General features: G+C 39.9%; 1 protein-coding gene across 2 annotated transcripts; it reads left to right on the forward strand.

The window, feature by feature from the left end:
• Positions 1–2841: 2841 nt before the first annotated feature.
• Positions 2842–25803, forward strand: LOC6603491 (plexin-A2). 2 transcript variants are annotated; one of them, XM_002028437.2, is made up of 9 exons: positions 2842–3064; positions 4179–5694; positions 9835–11080; positions 11141–13474; positions 24134–24329; positions 24399–24785; positions 24864–24994; positions 25053–25198; positions 25270–25803. In XM_002028437.2, the coding sequence occupies exons 2-9, from the start codon at positions 4462–4464 to the stop codon at positions 25435–25437; spliced, it is 5841 nt and encodes a 1946-aa protein (XP_002028473.2). In that variant the 5' UTR covers positions 2842–3064; positions 4179–4461; the 3' UTR covers positions 25438–25803. The 2 variants fall into 2 exon arrangements, with proteins under 2 accessions (XP_002028473.2, XP_026846757.1); XM_026990956.1 differs by having other exon boundaries at positions 24450–24785.
• Positions 25804–27341: the final 1538 nt, after the last annotated feature.

Below are 27341 nucleotides of genomic sequence, written 5' to 3' on the forward strand. Positions count from 1 at the left end.
AAACTTGCTGCAATTGTGTTGGAAATTTTAAGTAATTTACCTACTAATTCTGGACATTCTAGCGGACGGGGGTGTGGAATAAAACGTTAAGATGTAAACGTATGCAAGACGTGGCCTGAGTGTTCAATTGGTAAGAAAATTAAATTAGATAGAAACATGCATACGGGGAAAGGATATATCCCCGTATTACTGAAATATAGTTTGCACATCACTTGCTATTTCCACATACAGAATTTTAAGATTTAAATTATGGTAAATGTTATGAGAGACTACAAAGCTTAAAGAATTCAAACAATAAATAAATGAAAAATTATGTACATACATATGTAAAGAATAACAGAAACATAAAATTGTGAATTTGTACTGCACAACTTAATTCAGGCACCAATTCATGAAAGTATAGCAACGGAACAGGTTTGGCGTTACCTATTACTTCGCAAAACAAACCTAATATATTTTTAAAAACTTTCAACAATTAAAAGCAAAAACAAAACAATTGATCGATTTTTCTTAATCTTATATTTAACCTGCTTGGAATCAATTTGGCTAATTTTCCTTTTATTTATGGCGACATTTTCAGTGTTGGATGAAAGCTACGCAAGCGTCGCACTTCCTACCTGCCCATCGGTGGGTGTAGCATAACCGTACTGGCTGGGGGTGGTGGTGTTGGTCGAAAACATAGAGAATGACCATATCTGCCAGATTGCCGAATCTGGAGCAGATCGGATTATAATAATAGTCAAAAGTAACAAACCAATTTTCGGTCACTACGCAGCAACCGACATCAAGTTCTCACTGATTTTCTGTCTCTCTCGCACGCACTCTTTATCGTTCAATGTCAGCGCCGTCTGCAGTAGGAAAGCCATACTGACTAAGTATCGGGTATAAATGTAGAGTTGCGGTCGCAGCAGCAACTCACAACGTTCCCCTTGGTTTTTATACCCGATACTCAAAATGAATATTGGGGTATATTAGATTTGTGGTAAAAGTGGATGTGTGTAACGTCCAGAAGGAATCGTTTCCGACCCCATAAAGTATATATATTCTTGATCAGCAGCAATAGCCGAGTCGATTGAGCCATGTCTGTCTGTCCGTCCGTCCGTCTGTCCGTCCCCTTCAGCGCCTAATGCTCAAAGACTATAAGAGCTAGAGCAACGATGTTTTGGATCCAGACTTCTGTGATATGTCACTGCTACAAAAATATTTCAAAACTTTGCCCCGCCCACTTCCGCCCCCACAAAGAGCGAAAATCTGTGGCATCCACAATTTTAAAGATACGAGAAAACCAAAAACGCAGAATCGTAGAGAATGCCCATATCTTTTAGACTGCAGAATCTGAATTGGATCGTATTATTATTGTAGCCAGCATCAAGAAAACAATTTCATTTTTTCTCGCCCTGTCTCTCTCTAACACACAAGTAGCATAGGCGGCTTTGCTTAGAGTAAAACATTAGCGCCTAGATCTTAGAGACTATAAAAGCTAGAGCAACCAAATTTGGTATCCACACTCCAAATATATCGGACCGAGACGAGTTTGTTTCAAAATTTCGCCACACCCCCTTCCGCCCCCGCAAAGGATGCAAATCTGGGGATATTCACAAATCTCAGAGACTATTATGGCTAGAGTAACCAAATTTAGTATCCGCACTCCTGTTAGATCTCACTATTAATCGTATATCTCAAAATTTCGCCCCACCCCCTTCCGCCCCCAGAAAGGACGAAAATTTGTTGCATCCACAATATTGCAGATTTGAGAAAACTAAAAACGCAGAATCATAGATACTGGCCATATCTATCAGATTGCTGAATCTGGATCAGATCATTTTTATAGCCATAAGGAACAAATCAATTTGCAGTGTCTACGCAGCGCCCGACGTCACGCTCAGACTGATTTTCTGTCTCTCTCGCACGCACTCTTCGTCGTGTCGTTTAATATTAGCGCCGTCTGCCGGAGGAGAGCCATACTGACTTAGTATCGGGTATAACTGTAGAGTTGCGGTGTCCGCAGCAACTCACAACGTTCCCCCTCGTTTTTTATTATATTTAAACTTTAATTTGACAACAATATAAATTTTTATTTTTTGTAAATGTTCTTTAAATATTCCTGTATTTAGTTCATAAGCGGTTTGGCTTCTAGATCGACTTAACTGACGCAACCGCATACTAAAAGTAGCATATTATAAATGCGACAGCTCTTATAAAAATTCGATTTTTGAGAGATCTGGAAAATTTGCTTTTAGATGCATATATTCTTTGGCTTTTTCCACCTATTTTCCACTGAGGCCCCATTGTGCGAGGGTTGGCGAAGCGAGTTCATATGCGTCTGACCCTCTAGTAACTTTATATTTTATTGTTTCATACCAAAGGGAACATTTTTAGACCCTGAGTCCTTTAAAACTTACACTCTTGTAAGCAACCATAAGCAAACCATGTAAGCAAACCATAACTGCATCTAATCTTTTTAAATGAAAATAATGATATATTTGCACATATCATCTGTGTACTAAAATATATATACATATATATTCTTATGTATATATATGGCCTGTCTTGTGACAAGGCGCGAGCCGAACGAGACAAGTACTACAACGGAAGACCTGGGAGCTGCCGCCGAAAATTCGGCTGGTACGTTTTCTGTTTTGTATGAACTGGCACATATACATATGTATATACTAGACTAGTGTTTGTTTGTACTAATATGGTAAAGTATCGGTAGTGAAATAAAATTGTTTTGTCCCATCTCTAGTTGTTACTTTCAGAGAAAATGTGTAAATTTGCAAAAAAATAAGTAAATTAAAACGATATGGTGTATTGTCCGAGGATGTAGTTTTCATAGGTACCGATTTGTGATATAATTAGATCTTGTATGTATATCCATCCGGCGTGGAGTTAAAACAAGCACCGCTCATCCTCGCTTGATTCAGTTATACATACAAAAGTGCACCAAAGACCGAACCCCGAACCCATTGTGAAAAGTGAAAATCGAAGACTGCTCGAGAGTAAAGCAAATTTAAATCATAAACTCAGATAATTCGACTTTAATTGAAAATTACAGTTCAAATCGGTTAGTGCGTTATTATTCTCTTCGTGCATGTTCGTAGCTAAAATTGTACATATCTATCTACATTTGTTATTTAATTTATGTATGTATATACGTATCTATGACACATAAAAACTGCGAGTTCTACATACAAATGTACATATAGATGAACAATCATACATAAAAAGTGAAGTTTTTTAATTTGGGTAGAAAAAATGCATCGATGCTCCGCAACTAAATACATATTTATGTATGTATATACAACAAATATTGTAAATGTATGTATGCATGCACATACATATGTGCATAAAAAGAAAGAAATTTATGTTGGTGTAAGGGGCGTGGTAGATGCAGGAAAGAATCGTAGTTTGGCTGTATGTACGTGTGCACATATGCACATGCCCTCATACATATGTACATACTTGCATTATATGCACTGAACTTTTTTGCATTTTATTAAAATAAATAACATTCGACTATGCATCCATATGAACATTAATTTGTACATAAAAAATGTCATTAGGCTAACACCCAGACACAATCCCAAAAATAAACAATAATCATGTCTATCTTTAAGGGATGATTTGTTAATTTCCGATACCGTCTGCCGCGAAATTCTTTTATTTTTTAAATTTTATTTTTGCTTCAGAATACAGATTGATTCCGGTCCAGAATTCCATTCCTCACATAAGGACCCTTACCATTATTGTGACTGGGTTCGCCGGCCGCAAATATTCATGGTTCTAATTTTTTATTAAAATTTCCCACTTGAATCCCAATGCTGCAGACAGAGTACAATAAAAGCACATCCTGCATTTATCAACGAATAATACCATACCTGAGAGTAGACCCAACGACTAGTTAAATCCAGGAATATTAGCATTTGCTGTACAGAAAGGATAGGAATTTTCGGCTATATCCGTATATACTCGCATTAGCTAATGTACATAAATAACCCATACCACATTTTGAACTTGATAGTTATTCTATATATTCTTCAGTTTTCATTTTGGAACTCATACATTATATATTTAAGCATTTATATACATATATGTTTGAGGAAACGAAAACAAATGCAATAACACTTTTCACTGAAGTTAAATTGTAATTACTATTTTTGTATCCTTCCATAAACAAGATGAAACTATGATGCCGCTAATAACCACATAGTAGTTCCCTGAAAGACACTAGAGCGATCAACTCGATGTCAAATGGATAACAGATAAGAAGAAACCACTTGAAGGAGGAACCCACAGACAGAGTACAATAAAAGCACATCCTGCATTTATCAACGAATAATACCTGAGAGTAGACCCAACGACTAGCTAAATCCAGGAATATTAGCATTTGCTAATTGGGTACCCTTTGCATTGCAATACAAAAAGTGCATCGAATCGCCGAGATAAGGAGCGATTGAGGAGATGCATTTCTTTCTATGGTTTCTGCTACTAGCAACTCTGGGAGATCATCATGAGTACTGGCTACGATCAGGACATTCACGGACCGTCGCCGCTCGCTTTCGGGCTGAAAGAATGGTTGCGTCTTTGCAAAACGATTCCATAAGCTTAACTGACGCAAATGTCGCCATCAATGAAGCTAAGAATCTGAGCACCACCATTACAAATGTGGCCAACTTCGACACCCGCCTAAACCACATCCTGGTGGACACAATTACTGGACGGGTGTTTGTGGGCGGAGTTAACCGTTTGTATCAGCTGTCGCCGGACTTGGACCTCCACGAGACAGTGAAAACCGGACCCCAGAACGATTCTGTCGAGTGCAGCATACTCGACTGTCCGCTAAACGCCGTTCGTAGTCCGACAGACAACTATAACAAAGTGCTGCTAATAGACCGAGCCACATCGCGCCTAATCGCGTGCGGCTCCCTATTCCAGGGCACGTGTACAGTGCGCAATCTGCAGAACGTCAGTATAATTGAGCACGAGGTACCAGATGCAGTGGTGGCAAATGACGCCAAGTCTTCAACAGTGGCATTCATAGCACCGGGACCTCCCCAGCATCCTGTGACCAATGTAATGTATGTTGGAGTCACATACACAAACAATTCGCCATACCGCAGCGAAATCCCCGCTGTGGCGTCACGATCTCTAGAGAAGACCAAGATGTTCCAGATCGCTTCATCAGCGGTAACAACCGGAACCCGAACATTCATCAATTCGTACGCCCGGGAATCATATTTCGTGAACTATGTATATGGCTTCAGCTCAGAGCGGTTCTCATATTTTCTGACGACCCAACTGAAGCACAACCACCATTCGTCCCCAAAGGAGTACATAACGAAACTGGTACGTATATGCCAGGAGGACTCCAACTATTATTCGTACACTGAGATCCCTGTCGAGTGCATCAGCGAGGCCCAGGGCGGCACAAAATTTAATCTGGTGCAGGCCGGCTTCTTGGGAAAGCCAAGCTCGGATCTGGCCCAAAGCTTGGGCATATCCATCCAAGACGACGTTCTGTTTGCTGTGTTCTCCAAGGGAGATGGAAACGCACCCACCAACATCTCGGCCCTCTGCATTTACTCATTGAAATCCATTCGTCGTAAATTTATGCAAAATATCAAATCGTGCTTCAATGGCAATGGAATGCGCGGACTGGACTTTATATCGCCCAGTATGCCGTGCGTTTTAACGGTATGTAAAACATATGTACTTAGTTTGTAAAATAAACCTATTCTTATATATATGGGAATTAAATATAAATCATTAATTGTATTTCAGTGTTAGCAATAGGGTAGGGTATTAAACAGTTCGACGTCGACTGCCTTTGTCCGCTGCGACTATTGAATTCTGACAAATTCCAGCGCTGTGATTTCGACACTTCTTGTTGCTGACTGCTGCTTGACTTCTGATATTTTGAGAAGCGCTTCTGTTTTTCTCCATGAATACCTGGTTGTTCTAAAACGTAGGGTGGCCACAGTGAGGCCACACGCTCTCCCCGTATCACGCTGTAGTTAGAAAAATACAGCTAATTTGAGGACAGTCACAGAGTAGAGTCGAGACACAGGACAAAGCCCTCTTGCCTCTAGTTTTTATTCCCGATACACAAAATGCGTATAGGGGTATAGTAGATTTGTGGGGAAAGTGGATGTGTGTAACGTCCAGAAGAAAGCGGCTCCGACCCCATAAAGTATATGTATATACTCGATCAGCATCAATAGCCGAATCGATACAGCCATGTATGTCTGTCCGTCTGTCGCTCCAGGTGAGCGCCTAGATCTCAGAGACTATAAAAGCTAAAGAAACCATTTTGGTATATCAACTCCTGTGATATCTCAGTGTTACAAGTGTGTTTCAAAACTTCGCCCCGCCCCGAAAAAAAAGAATCTGTGGCATCCACAATTATTCAGATACAAAAAAATTAAAAATGCTAAATCATAGAAAATAACCATATCTACCAGATTACCTGGATCAGATTGGATCATTATTATAGCGCCCTACACGTTTTACCTATTTTTTTGTCTCTTTCGCATACACTTTTTGTCGTTCAATGTTAGCGCCGTTATTAGCAACTCACAACGTTCCCTCTCGTTTTATTTTTATGTTGGCCCTTTTCGGGTATCTGGTATCGGGTATAAAAACATGTAAGATATGAATATATATTAAATATTTACTTATCGATAGTAATGTGAGAATGTATTCGACTGGTCTGCGACAAGTATCGATATGTCAGTGAAGATTCATTATAAATGTGACGATCGAGAAGGAGATCATAAACTCGAGAGATTAATGTTTTACAAATAAAACTTTAAGATCGACCCGGTAGTAAGGCATGTAGTGACGAGCACATGTGGATACATGTTTATCACTTTTCACTTTAAGCGCCTGTAAAATCTTTAAAAATGAATCAAGCCTTGTGATTTTTTTTTTTAAGATTCTTTAATTTGGTGAGAATGAAAAAAGACAATAATTTCAATTCAAAGAGATCCTTTTCCTTAAGAGATTTTAATTTGTTAAAAAAAAGAGCATGTATCCACACGTTCTAAATTTGTGTACTTTAATAATTTAAAAAAAAATTGTTTTTCAAAGAGCCTTAGCTTTTATCATATTCCGAATAAGTATTTGCATACTCTCGACTAAATTTAGTAGGTGCTGGCAAGGTATCATGCGCCACTCCGACTTCAGGCGCTCCGAAAGACTCACACAATCCCTTTGGTGCAGCCTCGTACTTTTCCAATGTTTTTTAAACAGAGCCCATCGATTTTCAAAGGGATTTAGATCTGGGCTATTGAGCAGGCCACTGGATTAAGTGAAAATTCGAGTTATTGGGACGATTTTCACGAATTTAGCCTTGTGCGTCCGGCTACCGTTTTGCTATAAAGGGATTTCGGATGTGGGGAAGACACATGTGTCTATAAAATTTGACAAAATGGGTTCCTAAATATGAAGATAATATTCTTTCTTCATTATTCCATCGATTTTAACCAATTGGAGAACGTTCCATGAGTGGACGCTCTGCGTACGATCGGCCTGACACCGGCAGTTAGCCAGAAAAAACCTGCCTTCTCTTACAAAAAGTGGCTGCGCATCTTATATTTAGCGAGGAGCATAGGAACTGGACCACGGAAGATTGTAAGAAAGTAATTGGGTCAGATATACCAAAATAAACCGTTTTCAGTCTGATCGAAATGAATACTACTGGCACAGCTCAAGTGGAAAGCTGAAAAATCATCAGTTCAAGGAAACAATAAAACATGGATGAGGAAGCCTGATGGTGTAGGGCTGCTACACTTGGTGGAAAGTTATCCAATTGGTTAAAATCGATGGAATAATGAAGAAAGAATATTGTCTTCATATTTAGGAACCTATTTTGTCAAATTTTATAGACAAATGTGTCTTCCCCCCCATCCGAGATCACTTTATAGCAAGATGGTAGCCCGACGCACAAGGCTAAATTCGTGAAAAATCGTCCGAATAACTCGAGTTTTCACTTAATCCAGTGGCCTGCTCAATAGCCCAGATCTAAATCCCATTGAAAATCGATGGGCTCTGTATAAAAAACATTGGAAAAGTACGAGTCTGCACCAAAGGGATTGGGTGAGTTTTTGGGAGCGCGAGTGGTCGGAGTAGCGCATGATACCTTGCCAGCAGCTACTATATTTAGTCGAGAGTATGCCAATACTTATTCGGAATATGATAAAAGCTAAGGCCCTTTGGAACAAATATATTTAAAAAATTAAAGTGGATACATGCTCTTTTTTTGAACAAATTAAAATTTCTTAAGGAAAAGGATCTCTTTGAATTGAAATTAATTGAAATCAAAAGAATTGATTCATTTTTAAAGATTTTACAGGCGCTTAAAGTGAAAAATGATAAACATGTATCCACATGTGGTCGTTATAGATGTTATATACATATGTTATAGACGTATTATTTATTATCAGAACAAACATATTTGATCGCTGATCCATTTCCAATGGCGGTTCGGGGCCATTATTTATTTATTTCTTAACTAATTTACAACAACGCATGTTTGCTGCCGCGCAGAAAAAATCAGTCAGTCAGCCTGCGGGTTACACTTGATGCATTAACATAAATTTTACACTATTACCAGGGTAATTTTGCTTAAATTCTTAAATCTTAAATTTGGCTCTGAGATAATTGGCAGCAATACTTTTCGTGTTCGAGCTAATAGCTGATGCTGCCCGATTCGGTTATCGGAACGTTGGCAAAAATGTTTTGCGCGTAACAGCACGAATTTGGGCGGTGGGGCCAAATTTTGAAATACGCTTGTAACAGTGACATTACAAAAGTCTGAATACAAAATGTCGTTGCTCTAGCTCTTATAGTCTCTGAGCACTAGGCGCTCATAGGGACGGCCAGGCAGACATGATCAAGAATATGTATACTTTATGGGGTCGGAAACACTTCCTTCTGGACGTTACACACATCCATTTTCATCAGAAATCTAATATACCTATACTCATTTTGAGTATCGGGTATAATTAAGCATATGAAAAAAGGACCATTTTGGCTGAGAACCGAAAACGCTAAAGTAAGTGAAAAACGGAGCCTGCCTGAATAACGCAGAATGATAGTTTCAAGTGGAATATAGTTGAGTTATTGCTTATAGCGTTATAAAAACAGCTGATTTGTGTTTTGATGCTAATACGGATAGGAACCAAATTTAAAACATCAACCCATTGAAAAATTGTACTCTCAATTAAATTTTTTATTTCGGAATGCGAAAGAGCAAATTCCTAAAATTTTCTGCCAATATTATGTATATGGGTAAGTCTTTCCGTGCCCCTTGAAACCGTTGTTTTCCTCCCGTAAATCCAGAATCGCCTGTATGGCCACAGGGGTCAATAAAGATCTCTTTATCAATGATACGACTGTTTACCGAATTTATTATAAGGTTTATACGCATATAATGTTCCCTCCATATTATTTTTGTGACAGCTCAGAAGAAGACAGAAAAGGTCTGAACATATTCGGAAAATCGAATAAACTCAGCTCCGTTTAAAGAATAACTGAATTTGTTTAAATCGATTTAAGTCGGGGCAGATTAAATACGGGTGGTTGACGACTGTGTCAGATTGAAGACCTATTCGATATGCAATACTCAACTGCAAGATCCAGACTATACATAGTCATGCGGGCCGAATTGCCAGTGCCCAAATACAAGCGAGGCTTCGAATAGTGCGCAAAATATCGAGAGAGCAACGAATACGAATTGTGAAACCCGGTGTAAATACGGGTACGGCCGTACCAACCGTATTATAATTAAAATAATTACTAAATATTTTACATCTTTTTGTTTCGCAATTCCAGAAACTGCAAACTATTGGCGAGGATTTCTGTGGATTAGACGTAAATTCTCCGCTGGGAGGAGAGAACCCCATCACATCCGTACCCGTGGCTATGTTTAGCACAAGACTCACCTCAGTGGCGGCCACTAGCACCAGCGGATACACGGTTGTCTTTGTTGGAACAGTGGACGGATACCTTAAGAAGGTTGTGGTCGAATCGTCGTCCGTTGCAAACGAATATGCAAGCTTTCCCGTGGATGTGGGCTCGGCTATCAATCAAGACATGAAGTTTGACAACCAGAATCTCTACATCTATGCCATGTCTGAGAGCAGAGTGAGCAAGGTAAAGGTCTTCGACTGCTCCGACTATAAGACCTGTGGAGAGTGCTTGGGCGCCAGAGATCCGTACTGTGGCTGGTGCTCCTTGGAGAACAAGTGCAGTCCGCGCTCCAATTGCCAGGATGATGCCAACGACCCGCTGTACTGGGTCAGCTACAAGACTGGAAAGTGCACGACAATAACGAGTGTTGTCCCGCACCAGCTGCAACGCACTACAGCTCGCACCCTGGAGCTAATCATCGATCACTTGCCGCAGCTGAAGGAGAATCTAATATGTGCCTTTACCACCGAGGATAAGGCGCTCTTCACCAACGCCACCAAGAAACGCAACGGAGTAAACTGCACCACACCCCGCACAGACATGCTGCCACAAATTGAGCAGGGAAAACACCATTTCACAGCTAAGTTATCTGTGCGCACCAGGAACGGACCGGACTTGGTGTCCACTGACTTCACCTTTTTTGACTGCAGTACCCACTCTTCGTGCACGCGCTGTGTGTCCTCAGAGTTCCCATGTGATTGGTGCGTGGAGGCACATCGGTGCACGCATGACACCGCTGAGAACTGCCGGAACGACATACTGGTGACAGGGGTGAGCCGGATAGGCCCTAGCTATAGATCGGGCCCTGGATTCTGTCCCACGATCAATGCAACAGGCGACGGAAGCGAAGTGCTTGTGGCTGCGGGCACGAGTAAATCTATCAAGGTCAAGGTGCATATCATCGGTCAGTTTATTGTGCAGACCCGATTCGTGTGCCAGTTCAATATCGAGGGCCGTGTTACCAGCCTGAATGCTCAGTTGCTTGGCGACACCATCTACTGTGACAGCATGGAGTTTCAGTATACCTCTAGATCGCCTAATCTGACGGCTACCTTCGCTGTTATTTGGGGCGGGTCGAAGCCCCTTGATAATCCGCACAATATCCATGGTAAGTGTCCAACGAATGCGGTGTATTTCCAATGTATTAAAATTATATATAATATTTCAGTTGTAATTTATCGGTGCCGGGACATGGCCGACAGCTGTGGCATTTGCTTGGCCCTGGCGGACAAGTACAACTGCGGCTGGTGCTCGTCCACCAATACGTGTGAGGTGGAAGAGCAGTGCAATAAGAACAATGAGGGCAAAACGGATTGGCTGAATCGGAGCGAGATTTGTCCCAACCCGGAGATTCACACATTTGACCCGAAGACGGGTCCCTGGGAAGGCGGCACGAACATAACGATACGAGGAATCAATCTGGGCAAGAACTACAACGACATCTACTCGGGAGTTCGCATAGCTGGCATTAACTGTATGCCATTCCCGCAGTTCTACATCGACACAAAGCAAATTGTGTGCACGGTGGATAGTCCAGGCGAACAGATGTATAGAAACGGAAGAATAGTGGTCCAAATAGGGGACTACCGCGGCGAGTCAAAAGAGGATTACGAGTTTGTTGATCCGAAAATATTAGACTTTAATCCAAAGTTTGGCCCGACATCCGGTGGCACCGAAGTGCACATTTCTGGAAAGCATTTGAATGCCGGCTCCCGCATCCAAGCTTCCATCAACGACCATTTGCCCTGCAAAATTCTGAGTGCAGATACCTCGCAAGCCATATGTCGCACCTCCCCGTCGCCAGGGATCATCGAGGGGCGACTGAAGATGTCGTTTGACAACGGCCCCCGCGAGTTTAACGATTACAATTTCAAATATGTGCTTGACCCCACCGTTGAGCACGTCAGCTCCGGACCTACTGGCCAGATCAAAGTTCCCAAGGGCATACCGGCCGGGGGTATTCGAATCTCGGTGATTGGCACCCAATTCACGAGCATACAGTCTCCCAGCATTTATGTGGTGTACAATACGGAGATGTATGCAAGCCAGTGCCGAGTTCAGTCGGACTTGGAAATGGAGTGTGCATCACCTATTATTGAGACAGACAGCAAGTATTTGGACGCAGAGAGCCCAATGCTCCTCGAGTACGGATTTCTTATGGACAATGTGCTGGGTGTTCAGAATCTGTCGAAGATACATAACAACCACTTTGAGCTGTATCCGAACCCAGAGTACTTCGTGTTTGAAGAGAGGGTCAAGTACTTTAAGAGCGAGTACCTAACCATAAACGGTCGCAATTTAGACCGTGCATGCAAGGAGAGCGATGTGGAGGTGAGAATAGGAAACGGTTTCTGCAACATCACGTCACTTTCCCGCCAGCAACTCACATGTCGACCTCCGCCCGAATCCACCGCAACTAAGAGCCCCAACGGCCCCGAAGTGATTGTTCGCATCGGATCCTCGCTGGAGTACCGCATTGGGATACTGAGCTATGAGTCGTCGAACATCATATTGGATTGGGGAGAGAACGTCATAGTTGCGGTAATAGCCAGCATTGTGATCCTGCTGCTCGTCTTCGTGGCCTTGCTGGTGGCCTATAAGAAAAAGAGTTCCGAGTCGAACCGAGTGTTGCGCAACATGCAGGAGCAGATGGACATACTGGAGTTGCGAGTGGCTGCCGAATGCAAAGAAGCCTTTGCTGAACTCCAGACGGAAATGACTGACCTCACGGGCGACCTTACTTCTGGAGGCATTCCCTTCCTGGATTACCGATCGTATGCTATGAAGATTCTCTTTCCCAACCACGAAGATCACGTTGTGTTGCAGTGGGAAAGACCAGAACTCCTGCGCAAGGAGAAGGGCCTACGTATATTTGGCCAACTTATAATGAACAAAACGTTCCTACTTCTCTTCATACGTACACTGGAGTCGAATCGATACTTCTCGATGCGAGAACGGGTCAATGTGGCCTCATTAATAATGGTTACATTACAGTCAAAGTTGGAATACTGCACAGATATTCTGAAGACCTTGTTGGGCGACCTGATCGAGAAGTGCATAGAGGGGAAAAGTCATCCGAAATTGCTACTACGGCGAACCGAAAGTGTGGCTGAGAAAATGTTGAGTGCTTGGTTTACGTTTCTGCTGTACAAATTCTTGAAGGAGTGCGCAGGAGAGCCTCTATATATGCTCTTCCGTGCTGTGAAGGGGCAAGTGGACAAAGGGCCAGTTGATGCTTGCACTCACGAGGCCAGATACTCCCTTAGTGAGGAGAAACTCATACGACAGTCTATCGATTTTCGGCCAATGAATGTTTACGCCAGCATTATACAGCAGCCAATCTTCTGCAACAACCTCGACATGTTGCCTTCCCACACAGAGAATGTGTCCGTAAAAGTTTTGGACTGCGATACAATTGGCCAAGTCAAGGAAAAATGCTTGGAGACAATCTACAGAAACATACCCTCCAGCCAGAGACCTCGGAAAGAAGATTTAGATCTAGGTAAGTAGATTACCGGCATGCGTATTCGACGAAACCAAATAGACCAAATAATTAATAAGCCAAAAAGCTAATAGAAACTTATTTCCATATGCTTTCTTCCTTTTCACTAAAAGATTTCCTCATTTCTCTCTAGAAATCCTTCTTAGTTTGTTAATCCGTCGTGCCGAGGGTTTTCGGTTAAAAGTCTTAGCGCGCCTTACAAGTCTTAGTCACCTCTGCAGTCGCATAGAACTGTACGCAATTGTACGTATGTGCGTGGTATGTGCAGGAGCGTACGCACGTGAATAAACGCCGCTGTACGAAATGATCGCATGTAGTTCTGCACACAAAATCACCCAGATTGGGTTTCACGGGTCCGTGGGTGAAATTGTCGATATATAATTTTGTAAGAATATAGATTATTATTTTTTGCTCTCCCGGGGAGGACCCTTGTCTCGCTACCGGTTCAAAATCAAAAGCGCGTCTTTATTCTTAGATATACCGTCGTTACAATCTTATAGAAATACCTTGGGTGAAGTAGAAGTCTACCTGGCCGTACTTCCTTCCAACCCAGCATGCCATCCGTAGGATGAGGGTTTGGGTCCAACGCCCTTTGGGTGAGTTGTCCCACCGGGTCTGCCATCTGTCAATTATACTTTTTTCTGACGGCGTAATTTAACTTGGCGTTGGTGCGTACTTGCGCTACACTATCCTGCGTGGCATAGTGAATTCGCTTCCTCTCCCTTATCTGCTCCCTGAGCGGAACTATCCCGGTGATGACTAGCGCTGCGACGTCCGAGATGGTCCGCACAACCTGTATGTTGCATTTACCCCTCGCATGTAGCTGTTCACCTTCGCGGCTTTCAATTCTGGACCAGCATCAATAGCCAAGTCGATATAGCCTTGCCCGTCTGTCCGTTCCGATGAGCGCCTAGATCTCAGAGGCTATAAGAGCTAGAGCAACCGAATTGTGTATCCAGACTTCTGTGACATCACTCTGTTACCAGTGTATTTCATAATTTCGCCCAGTCCCCAAAAAGGGAAGAAATCTATGGCATCCACAATTTTGAAGATACAAGAAAACCAAAATCTCAAAATCAACGAGGGTGAACGTTGTGAGTTGCTGGGTACACCGCAACTCTACATTTATACCCGATACTTAGTCAGTATGGCTCTCCTCCGGCAGACGCCGCTAATATTGAACGACACGACGAAGAGTGCGTGCGAGAGAGACAGAAAATCAGTCTGAGCGTGACGTCGGGCGCTGCGTAGCCACTGCAAATTGATTTGTCCTTTTGGCTATAAAAATGATCTGATCCAGATTCAGCAATCTGATAGATATGATCATTATCTATGATTCTGCGTTTTTAGTTTTCTCGTATACTCAATATTGTGTATGCAACAGTTTTTCGTCCTTTGTGGGGGCGGAAGGGGGCGAAATTTTGAAACAAACTCGTCTCGGTCCGATATATTAGGAGTGTGGATACCAAATTTGGTTGCTCAAGCTAAACTTTCGGCACATACTACGAAGAATTCCTCTTGTGTATGCGTAAACATGTATAGCATTCATGTACAAAATTATTACACACATGGAAATTTGTAGAGTCCCTGCAGTACGGGACATCGATGACTCAGATGCTGACACGTCGGTGACTGTTTCACTACCCCCGATGACATAGTTGATGACCGGCCATACGCTCAGCTGTTTAGTTTAACATGGAGATGTCCTAGGGCATAATCGATGACATTGTCATCGAGCATTGCCGAAAAATCATGCACTTAATAAGCGATGATTTTAACCGAAAAATCATGCATTTTATAAGTGATGATTTTTCACATAAAAAAGTAATACATTCAATTGTTTATTTTTTTAATTAGTTTTATTTATTAAAAATTATTAATTATTGTCTAAGGATGCCAGAGCTTTGTATTTTTTTCCCCTTGCGCCCTTTTGAAAATAGCTATTCTTAATATTGTGAATAGCCTTCCTAATCACTTTATCTGCTGGCTCGTTGGGTATTTTCATCTTCACCGCCGCTGAAATAATATGGATATGTTAATTAATTAATTATTTTTTTTTTTTACATTATTTTTTTAAACCTACATTCTGTTTCTTTATTCTTCTTTTATTCCCGAGCATAAGAGTAGAATAAAGATATATAAAATTTGAATGCAGCGAAACATTAATATAATTTTAACGCAGTTTTTTTTTATAAATTCAACCTTTTATACAATTGAATTTTCTTTATTTAACACGCGCACAACACATATTATTAAATATTTAAAAACTGCACTTACCTGATATTAATAATAATCACAGATTACTTAATTTCACTTATTAAAACTTCGTTTGATGCTTGCAAATAGCAAAGATCAAACCAAAGGAGTTCTGTCGACGCAGGCGCAAAGGAGACGAAAAGATAAAACGAAGTTCTCTGCTACTGCGCACGATCGGCAGAACCGAATTAAGTTCGGCACGCGCGGAAAAGAAAGAAACAAAAGAAAAAACAAAGGGTTCGATTTGGCTGGCGTCAACGCCTAGATGACATTGTAGATGACATTCGTCATCGCGAAGCAAAAAACCGTTCACTCTACCACAAAATCGAGTAGAGAACGAGTCAGAAAAAACGAATCGATTCTGATTTGACACAGTACAAATTACAGGAATCGCTTCATCCGGTCCGTTTTGATCAAGCGATTCGAAGCTATGGTAAAGCAGAATTTCTTATTATAATGGATAGAATGTTTAGCTTCAATGTGGCTTTAAGGTTGCGAAGTATAGCTTTACCTGTTAAGAGTAAGTGTCATATGTTTGCCTTTTTGTTCGTTTATATAAATACGCCCGTACTCTAGCCAGTTTAGTTGTAGCTTGAACTGGACATCTGAAGCGACTTGTGAACGCAGCATGGCCAGCAAACATATAAGTTATTAGCCGTCCATTTGTGGGGATATCCGCTGTGTATAGGACAGACAATGTTGCCCTTAGTACGCTGCCTATAGCTAAGTTTTTAGATCTTCTATAACGTGGTCGTCAGACGTAGTGGAGCTGCCTCTCACTTCAAATACCCTATTGCAGGGGTAAAACTCAAAAGTCTATCGCACTGCCGTTGCCTTGCCCGATAGCTCTGTACCCAAAATTAATTGGCTGGGATCACATTGTGTACTCTTAAATAAGAGATTTCGCACGTTAGAAGTCATTTTTAAAGTGGTTCTGACAAATTGTATTGTTACGTTTCCGAAGCATTCACGTCGTTGATAATTGCTTCCATCAACCTCTCATTATTTTTAGCTTTTCGTTGCAGAGAGTTTACATTTGATGTTTTCGCTCGTCGCACTGGTCTTGTGCGTGGAAGACAATTATTCTGTATTTCTAACCCGGTTGGCACCTTTCTTCCTCAAAGCACGAGGCAAGTGAATAGCCCGGAATTATAATGCAGTTTCGGTTTGACCTGCAGCGTCAATCTTTTGCTTTGTCATTTCCTTGTACGATGCATAGATCTTTCTGCCGTACCCGTTGTCACCGTTTTTACATATAGGCCATTGTGAATTCCCATATCTCAAGTCAAGTGTAAAACCATTGCGGGTCATAAAATCTACATCTGATGTCTTCCATGACGTCAGCTGAAATGAAATCGTGCTCTTGGATTGTCTTCGCAATACCAAGCTTCTTTGTAATTTTGCCCATTATCTGCGCATCTCAACCTTTAGTTTTAGTGAGATTACCAAATTTCGAGTCCATTACTTTCTCTGGAAATGCTTTCTGCAGACGAAGCAACTTGCTATGAATACTCTATGTCCCTGGTTGCTTATCAGTCGTTTACCATCACTCAACTCAGTCCGTAAAAGATACACATTAAGAGCCTGACTGACTGCGGGGTGTGTCCATATCTCTGATACTGTCAATAAAACCATTGATCTTGTATCTCCCCAGTAAGTCGTTTGGTGCATCGTTGTAAGCCAGGCGTGATAGTTTCTCTATATCTGTCGCGAACTCTTAAAGAGAGTCTCCGTAACATTGTACCCTGTCTTTTAGCTCCAGGCAAAGAACTTCCAGCATTTGGGCATCTCCATATCGACTCTCCAGAGTGCGCTTAACGGCTTCGTAATTCAGTCTGTCTGCGTCGGGAATCCGTTGACACTTCAAGAAAGGCATCAAAGCGGCCGCCCGGGATTGGCTTCCGTCAATTATTCCCAGAGACGGACTTTTCCAGACGCTAAACGTTTTCGTGGAGTTTCTTGTCAACGTTGCCCAATTTTTCGTTTATCTGTTTTACCAAAGCTTCCAACATCTGTGACTTGGCTTCACCTTTATCTTTTATCTGAAACATAACCTATTGTTATTGTTCGTCCTGACCCTTAAGCATCTCGCCATGATCTTGTTACTTCAGCCTAACTTGTTGCTGCTGGTAGCCTTTACCCTTCATCTGCAGCATCATTTGCTGCTTGTTGCATCACTTGTTGCATCATTTCCATTTCCATTGAGAACAGATATCTTCAATGCAGCTTTTAGTTGCATTTCGGCTTTCAAACCGCTTGTCGGTAAGCCCCGGTCAGCCAATTCTTTCTTAAACTGCTCAACTTTGAGCTCTCCGTATTTAAGCATTCTGATTCGACGATTCGTATTCCGGATTGAGAAATGAAGACAGAGAATTTTTTTTAGGAAGGCTTTTTGCAATCTTTTGCAATCTTGTTCGGTTGAAATTGCTGAGAGTACCGAAGTAAACGTCCAAAGCCCAGGGAACCCCGGAAAGAATTAAAAGGGAAATTATGGAACTATCCACTTACACAGCACAACAAAAATTACGTTGTCTGGTTGTCCGGAAAAGGTTGGAGTATTTACACTACTGGCCAACAAAATAAGGACATCGGTATCGTGCTAGTTTGCTATGGAATAGCTCGAATTTTTGTAAATGCCAATTGTTTATATTTGGAAAGGTTACAAATATTGCCAAATATTTAAATCAAAAACGAGGGGGAACGTTGTGAGTTGCTGCGGACACCGCAACTCTACGGTTATACCCGATACTAAGGCAGTATGGCTCTCCTCCGGCAGACGCCGCTAATATTTAACGACACGACAAAGAGTGCGTGCGAGAGAGACAGAAAATCAGTCTGAGCGTGACGTCGGGCGCTGCGTAGCCAATGCAAATTGATTTGTTCCTTTTGGCTACAAAAATTATCTGATCTGATCCAGATTCAGCAATCTGATAGATATGGTCATTATCTATGATTCTGCGTTTTTAGTTTTCTCAAATCTGCAATATTGTGGATGCAACAGATTTTCGTCCTTTGTGGGGGCGGATGGGGGTGGGGCGAAATTCTGAGATATACGCTTTATAGTGACATCTTAAAGGAGTGTGTGTACCAAATTTGGTTACTCTAGCCTTAATAGTCTCTGAGATTTGTGGTTGCCTCAGATTTTCGTCCTTTGCGGGGGCGGAAGGGGGTGTGGCGAAATTTGGACAGGAAACGGTCAAGGTCCGATATCACAGGAGTGTGGATACCAAATTTGGTTGCTCTGGCTTTTATAGGTTCTGAGATCCTTGAACTCATATTTTGCAATTGGCAAAACCGACTATGAAACCTGTGTGTTAGAGTGAGACAGAGCGAGAAAAAGTGAAATTGTTTTCGTGATTCTGGCTGTAATAATTATACGATCTGGTTCAGATTTTGCACTCTAGAAGATATAGTCATCTTCTACGATTCTGCGTTTTTAGTTTTCTCGTATCGTCGAAATTGTGGATGCCACAGATTTTCGCCCTTTATGGGGGCGGAAGTGGGCGGGGCAAAGTTTTGAAATATTTTTGGAGCAGTGACATATTACAGAAGTCTGGATCCAAAACATCGTTGCTCTAGCTCTTATAGTCTTTGAGCATTAGGCGCTGAAGGGGACGGACAGACGGACAGACGGACGGACGGACAGACAGACAGGGCTCAATCGACTCGGCTATTGATGCTGATCAAGAATATATATACTTTATAGGGTCGGAAACGATTCCTTCTGGACGTTACACACATCCACTTTTACCACAAATCTAATATACCCCAATACTCATTTTGAGTATCGGGTATAATAAAGTGGGGAGCCATCTTTATAAAATTCTATGCTTAAATTTTTGCTGAATGGGCATTTTTGGTCTGGCCACAATAATAAGTACACTGGTGTTATTTGTAAATTTTAAAGAATTTGATAACGATTTGGTCAAAGGGATGGTGGTTTTTATTTAGTTCTTTCATATTTAAGTACATGAGAGTTAAAAAAATTCTTTAGATAGGCCATACTGCTGAATAAAATAAGTTTTCCATAATTCTTCAAAAAGAAAGGAAAATTCTCCGGGAAATCGCGAAAAGTCCTGGACGCTCGGTTTTTTTTATTTTAAGAATGCTTTAATATCTAAAGTGCTTATTGCAAATCGAGGATGGAAGAAGAAATCTTTACAAACAACGGTCAACCATCAGGTCTGATGGTTCGTCGGAGACTTCAATATACAGACCTAACAGGACGTATAGTCCAAAAAATTCTCTTACTCCGAGTAAAAAGATGGGGCAAAAAGTTGTTGAAAATCATTTGGCATGGTCTGGGTCAGATGGGTCTTAAAAGTGGAATAATATATTATTGAGAGAATTGGAATAATATATTATTGAGAGACGAAAAAAAAATAAATCTTTTTGATAATGACTCCAGAAGATGTATAAGGAATGTGCCGAAAAGAAACTGCACACTTACAATCGTCAATTTCTCGCAGTGCGAGCTTTCGATCATGCCGTTCGATGCACCGTTAGAAAGCTTGAGAAATTCTGCCTTGTTTGCATGTTCATTTTTCACTATTCACTTATCAGTTTCAAGGATGCCTCGATTTAAAGAGCAAGTTCGCAAAAAAATTTTGCACAATTATTGCACAGAAAAAGGTGTGTCTTACAGACAATTAGCTAAACGCTACAAAGTTAGTGTTAATAGTGTTTAAAATATTATAATTAAGTTTGAAGAGACATGTTCTTTAAAAGATTTACCAAAAACTGGGAGAAAAAAGGGTCCAAGGGATCAAAATATTGATAAAAAAGCATTAGCCTTAATCCACAAACATAACACGATGTTCGTTCGAGAATTGGCAAAAAAAGCGCGAACAAGTATGAGTATGGTTAAAAAAAAAAGCAACGCCATAATTTAAAGACATACAAAAAACAAAAAGTTCCGAAAAAAAGTCTGCGACAAGTAGAAGTCGGCAAAACGAGAGTGCGAAAGCTTTATGATCGCTTGCTCAATGATGCAGTTCAATGCGTTATTATGGACGACGAAACGTATGTCAAATTGGACTCGAAAACTTTACCCGGCCCTCAGTTTTATACAAAAGTTAAAGGTGGAACTGTTGACGAGTCGGTGTCAACAATTCAAGTCGATAAATTTGGGGAGAAAGTGCTAATATGGCAGACCATTTGCACCTGTGGCCTAAGAAGCAGTGCTTTTTTCACAAAGGAGACAATCAACGCCGATGTGTACATGAAGGAGTGTTTGAAAAAGCGTATTATACCTTTTTATGAAAAACACAATGTGTCAAGAATATTTTGGCCAGATCTGGCGTCCGCGCACTATGCCCGCTCAACGTTAGCGCTACTTGACTCAAAAGGCATCAATTTCGTGTCAAAAGAGGAGAACCCACCAAATTGCCCAGAGCTCCGGCCAATAGAGCGATATTGGGCATTAGTTAAAAGAAATTTAAAGAAGGATGGTAGTCTCTCCGAAAACATGGAAGATATAAAAAAAAACTGGATGCGTGCGACCCGTAGGATTTCCAAAGAGTGTGTGCAGAACTTAATGAGCGGTGTTAAGCAAACAATTCAATCAAAAATAAAAGGCTAGACATTTTTTTAAATTTATTAACAAAATTGAAAGTTAATGTTTTTCTCTAAAATTAAAAAAAATAAAAATTGAAATCGGAACGAAAACATCGAAGTTATAAGAAAAACAAAGTGTGCAGTTTCTTTTCGGCACATTCCTTACAACGACAAAAATAAAATGGTTAAGAACGGAGGCCGATGTATATGAAGGTATCTGAGGCTATTGTTCTTGGCATGGCGTTGAGCCGGTACATCGCATAACAGATCCTGTGAACCAATTCGGTCTTGAGATCGGTCTTTCTACAGGAACATGACCCAAAGCACACCTCAAAGGTGGTCAGGGCTTGGTTTACGGGAAAAAATGTAAACGTTATGGCTTGGCTAAGTCAGTCTCCTGATTTAAACCCATTTGAAAGCCTTTGGGGTGACTTGAAACGTCAAATTGGTAAAAATGCTTTTCGCAAAGAAAAAGAATTGTGGAGAATTTGTGCAAAAAACGTGGTGTGAGATTCCAGTGGAGACTTGCCGCAAACTTATTGCTAGTATGCCAAAAAGAATGGCCGAAGTCATCCAAAATAAGTGTTGCTATATAGGATACTAGTAAAAGATTATAAATTATAAGAAAAAAGTGGACAAATTTTTATATGCTTTTAGATTTTCGATTTGGAGAATTGCTGTACTTATTATTTTGGCCAGCCCTTGTTTGTTTTTAAAGTTTTTAAGTCGGTCATAAAATATATATTTGAGTTTTATAGGACGTGAAAGAAAGTTCATAAGCGTGTACTTATTATTTTGGCCAGTTGTGTATATGTATTTGAGTGTCACTGTATCCGAATAAGCACAAGAGTCCAAAAATAAAGAATATACAAAGATCTTCGCTGCTTTGATATCTGTTCATTGTCTTTCATATGCCAGCATTGCAACGCATTGAAGTTGCAGTCGGAAACCCCCGGCCAGTGCTGCCAATTTTTTATCAGAAAAAAAGCTGTTTCTACTTGGAAAAAAAGCGGAAAATTTTCAACCAAAATACAAAAAGAGTAAATAATAGTGCTAAGAATTTTGTATTAAAATGTTAGTAAATATCTATTTTATATATATTTTTTATTAAGTCATCCAGCTCTGTGGGGCTAGCTTCTGATTTGCATTCGTACGACATGGTCGTAGCCACTGGCACACATGGCACTTCGTAGTCAAAACAGCATTTTCCAATTCTTCGCAAGCCATACCTGTATATTTAAATAAAACCTAGTAATATCCTTTTACTGACAAGAAAACTTTACCTTATGCACAGACTGCTATTGGTCCTTTTTAGTTCTATGGAATTCCTTAGTTTTGTCTTAACCAGATTATCCTGGCTTAATAGTGATGTCGATGGTATTTTCTCTGTTTATTTTTGAATATCGCTATATTTACATTCAATTTCTGAATATTTTAAACTTAAAAGTAATCCAAAATTGTGCTAATTCCATGTTTCTCAGCGAACAAGATTTTTTTGACGAAAAAAGGTCAAGCCAGATCTGACGCGAAAAAAGCGTAATTGACAGCACTCGGTTTCGAGGCGAAATTTCCCGTTTTAACTCTTCCGGCCACGCGGCAACAATCCGGGTTATCAAAATTAAAAATTCTTTTAATTAGTTGTCGAAATTGCTACCAAAAATTCTGATTCAAGGTTATATTCACATTCAAGAGGGCGCTTTGTTACCACCACTAAACGAATATTATATGTTACTTCAGATCTATTTCTTTGGTGATTCCGAAATTTAAATAGATAAGCGTTGTGAAATTTGTACTGCAACGAAACGTGAAATGATAGAACAATTGCAAGTTCTCCTGCATTAACATAAGGAATTGGTCAGATTGTTCAAAAACTCAATGGATACAATGTATTCTGACGAGCTCGAAATCATTATCAGAGCGTGAAAATGGACGTGTGTAACGTCCAGAAGGAAGCGTTTGTATCGGGTATAAATGTAGAGTTGCGGTCGCAGCAACGTTCCCCTCGTTTTCATTCTACAATTATTTCAGATTTATGATTTAGATTATGAGAATCATCTGTTCAGTTTTTACAGGTAGACTGCGTTGACATATCCGTAAAGTTCGAAACTGAGCGTCTTAATTGTATACGTTTCAATCAGAGGTTGGGTTTTATTATCACTGTGGAGTTTTCGCCGTGTCCGCTAGTTTATTCTACATTTTTGGGCCATCCACAAATCTCAGAGACTATTAAGGCTAGAGTAACCAAATTTGGTATCCGCGCTTCTGTTAGATCTCACTATAAAACCTCCTCCTTCCGCCCCCACAAAGGACGAAAATCTGTTGCATCCACAATATTGCAGATTCGAGAAACTAAAAACGCACAATCATAGAGAATGACCATATCTATCCGGTTGCTGAATCTGGATCAGATCGGATCATTTTTATAGCCAAAAGGAAGTATCAGGTATAAATGTAGAGTTGCAGTCTCCGAAGCAACTTACAACGTTCCCCCTCGTTTTTTTTTTTTTACGCAAGGTTTATTGACTGTCGTTTGGTTTGATTATAAGAATCAAGCCTACAGCTGCAGCTACAATCTAAATTCGCATCAATCGTAATTAACCATTTAGTGTATTTTGTCGTCGTACTTATTTCTATGGTTGTGAACTATCTTGTCGTTTCGACTTTCTTCTGCGCGTACTGCCGTAAAAGCAACAGCAACAACAACAACAACAAAAATAATTCTGAAAAAATTAATGAGTAAGATTTGGTAAAAGTCGGTATTATTATTATAACTTTTTCAGTTAAGGATTGTCCATGTCAATTTAAGCGATATCTATCATTTTAAATCTATTTATTTTGCTGCAAAAGAGTGGCGCACAGGTGCTACCGGACGAGTCATTTTGTACGATGAAGACGTCACTTCCAAGACAGAGAGCGAATGGAAAAAGCTGAACACATTGCAGCACTACAACGTGCCAGATGGGGCTGGATTGAGCTTGGTGCCGAAGCAGAGCTCAATCTATAACTTCAGTATATTATCGGATAAAAATGAAAAATCTCACAAGTAAACACAACAACTTTTTAACATCGTTCAGCAAATGCATTTATTTTAACATATTATTGTCAATCTTAGGTATGAAACTCTTAATATATCGAAGTACACCTCCTCCTCTCCGACATTTAGCCGCGCCGGCAGCCCCCTGAACAACGATATGCAGGATAGTGGTATAAGGTACTGGCATTTGGTAAAACATCACGACAGTGATATGCAGAAAGAAGGCGAACGAGTCAATAAACTGGTGTCCGAGATCTATCTAACCAGACTGTTAGCGACTAAGGGCACGCTGCAGAAGTTTGTGGACGATCTGTTTGAGACAATATTCAGCACTGCACATCGCGGGTCGGCCCTGCCACTGGCAATTAAATACATGTTCGATTTTCTGGACGATCAAGCCCAATTGCATGGGATAACTGATCCTGAGGTTGTGCATACGTGGAAGAGCAACAGTCTACCCTTGCGGTACGTATCCTATCCTATTAACTAAAAAACTTTAATAGAGGTAGATATTGACATTGAGTCTCCTTGGTATTCTTTTAGTTTTTGGGTGAACCTAATCAAAAATCCAAACTTTGTCTTCGACATACACAAGTCGAATATTGTAGACTCCTGCCTATCAGTTGTGGCTCAAACATTCATGGACTCTTGCTCTACTTCAGATCATCGTTTGGGTATGAAATGGTAAAGTTTTCGAGAGAAACTCTTCTTTACTACTCTGTTTTGTTACAGGCAAAGACTCTCCAAGCTCGAAACTACTATATGCAAAGGATATTCCAGAGTATCGTAAGTGGGTAGATCGCTACTATAGAGATATTCGAGATATGTCACCCATATCAGATCAAGATATGAATGCTATGCTTGCTGAAGAATCAAGGGTTAGTAGCTTATTTCTAATCTAGCAATATTAATTCATTTAAAAAAATTAATTTCGATCATTTAATTTCAGCTGCATACGACAGAGTTTAATACCAATTGTGCTCTGCATGAGTTGTACACTTACGCTGTAAAATACAATGAACAGCTCACTGTTACTCTGGAGGAAGATGAGTTTTCACAGAAGCAGCGATTGGCTTTTAAGTTGGAGCAAGTTCATAATATAATGTCAGCTGAATAAGAGAGTCCTAAGAGGGTCTCCTAAAAGCTATGTCTCAAAGCGATGCAAATGATTTATGAATTAGCTTGTCTATAAGCTTCTAGTTGATAGAATCATGAATCATTAAAAAGGAAGGAGTGGCTTTCCCTATATACCAACGCAATTTAGAAATATATATGCATGTGTATGTATTTATGTGTGCTGTGTGTGTATCCCATGCGAATGTGAGCTAGCGTGCTTTAAGCTGTATGTTTAGATGGTATTTACTATATAATTTGTGTCTATTGTGGATGTATACATATATGAACGTGTATTAACATACGAATATACGAATACTTTATTCGATTCATATATTTTTACATAAATAAATATATGCTATAGGTACAATTTTCCCTTTTATTGTCGACTGACCATCTGAGCAATGCGAAAATTGTAAAATCCTTTCCCCAAAAAGAAAACTGCCAAACATATTCAGACTCATACTATACAAACTGATATATATATATATATGTATAGTATATATTCACATGAAGACAAAAACAAATACAAACCATAGGTATCGACTACCAGCTTTTCGATCCGATATTGACTCGTTCGCTACTCGCCTATGAAACAATAAAAAAAACCCACTAAACCTTGCTTTAGTTTTCATGTCAGTGGAAAGAAGAATCTATAAAACATCATTTGTATATGTCGTCGTTGCTCATTAAAACCAATAATTATAACTGTATTTTATGTACGTATGGATATAAGTAACATTATTGTGTAAGATCAGATATCGGATATTCGACATAAAGTAACCCAAATGCAAAAATCGACTGATTTTAATTTTAATTAAATATAAAGATAATTTGTATTTATAATTTGTTTTTAATTAGCTGACGTTGGTGATGATCGATTATTATATACTTTTCTGTTAGTTTTCTGCATTTGCATTTAATGGTAACAAGTCACATTCCATTTGGACAAGATATCTAAGCAACAGATCATCAGATTTTGTGACTTTACAGTCCCAACTTATAAACCCACATGATGTCAAAGTTGGTGTTAGTTGAATGTAATAGTACTGAAAAATAGCACTGGAATATGATGTCGCTCACCTGCTAAATATTCTATTATTTGTGTAATTTATACTATCTCTAAGATCTGCAACTCGTAACACACACAAAAACACCTATGTTCACAAATGAATACTATGTTACCTGGTTCCCAGGGTTTGTAAAATGCTCCAGAGTTTTATACTTTATGCGTTGTGATATCTTACAGTATACATTATATGTGGAAGGAAACCATATGATGCGCTGTCTGTCGTTAGTAATAATTGACTATCGCGATTTTAAAATTCATGTACAGATTAAGTTAATGAAACACTCGGTTTATTATTCTTTTTGTAAACAAACGTAGAAACGTTTGCTATAATTTTTCAAACGGGTCTGTTCAAACGCATGTTCCCTCGGGAGAGTCAAAATATTAAATTTTGTTTAACAAATTGTGGTGTTTTTTTTACATAGTGATTTTTTTTTTGCTGAAACAAACAATCAGCGGATAACTGTAAGCACAACGCATCTGTAAAAAGTCCGTTATAAGTCATAAAGCCATTAGGACAGGACGACCTTCAGCACCAGGGCATAAGATAGCATTTTTTAATATTAAAACAGACTCAACAAATATTTGCATTCTGTCTTTGTTTTATTAGTTCATGTCTTTTGTGTCTTTTAACAATAGGTGATGTAATTTATTTAATTTAACCATTGTAAAAAAACTAATAGGAGTAAATATATGTCTTATCAGCAGTGCTTCTACATCTGTTTTTTATGCTATCCTTTAATTGATATTTCAAACAGGTCAATTGAACAACACACCCTTAATAATTATAAATATATAGCCAGATGATACAATTGTAATACGTAAATGTTATAGTACTC

The sequence above is a fragment of the Drosophila persimilis genome, unplaced genomic scaffold, assembly GCF_003286085.1.
Source record: "Drosophila persimilis strain 14011-0111.01,24,50 unplaced genomic scaffold, DperRS2 tig00000652-arrow-arrow-pilon, whole genome shotgun sequence".
Lineage (NCBI taxonomy): Eukaryota > Metazoa > Arthropoda > Insecta > Diptera > Drosophilidae > Drosophila > Drosophila persimilis.

Coding starts and splice junctions, on each gene's coding strand:
- LOC6603491 (XM_002028437.2), top strand. CDS start 4,462: ATGCATTTCTTTCTATGGTTTCTGCTACTAGCAACTCTGGGAGATCAT. Junction 24,330..24,398: donor AAAAATGAAAAATCTCACAA/GTAAACACAACA, acceptor TGTCAATCTTAG/GTATGAAACTCTTAATATAT. Junction 25,199..25,269: donor TGCTTGCTGAAGAATCAAGG/GTTAGTAGCTTA, acceptor ATTTAATTTCAG/CTGCATACGACAGAGTTTAA.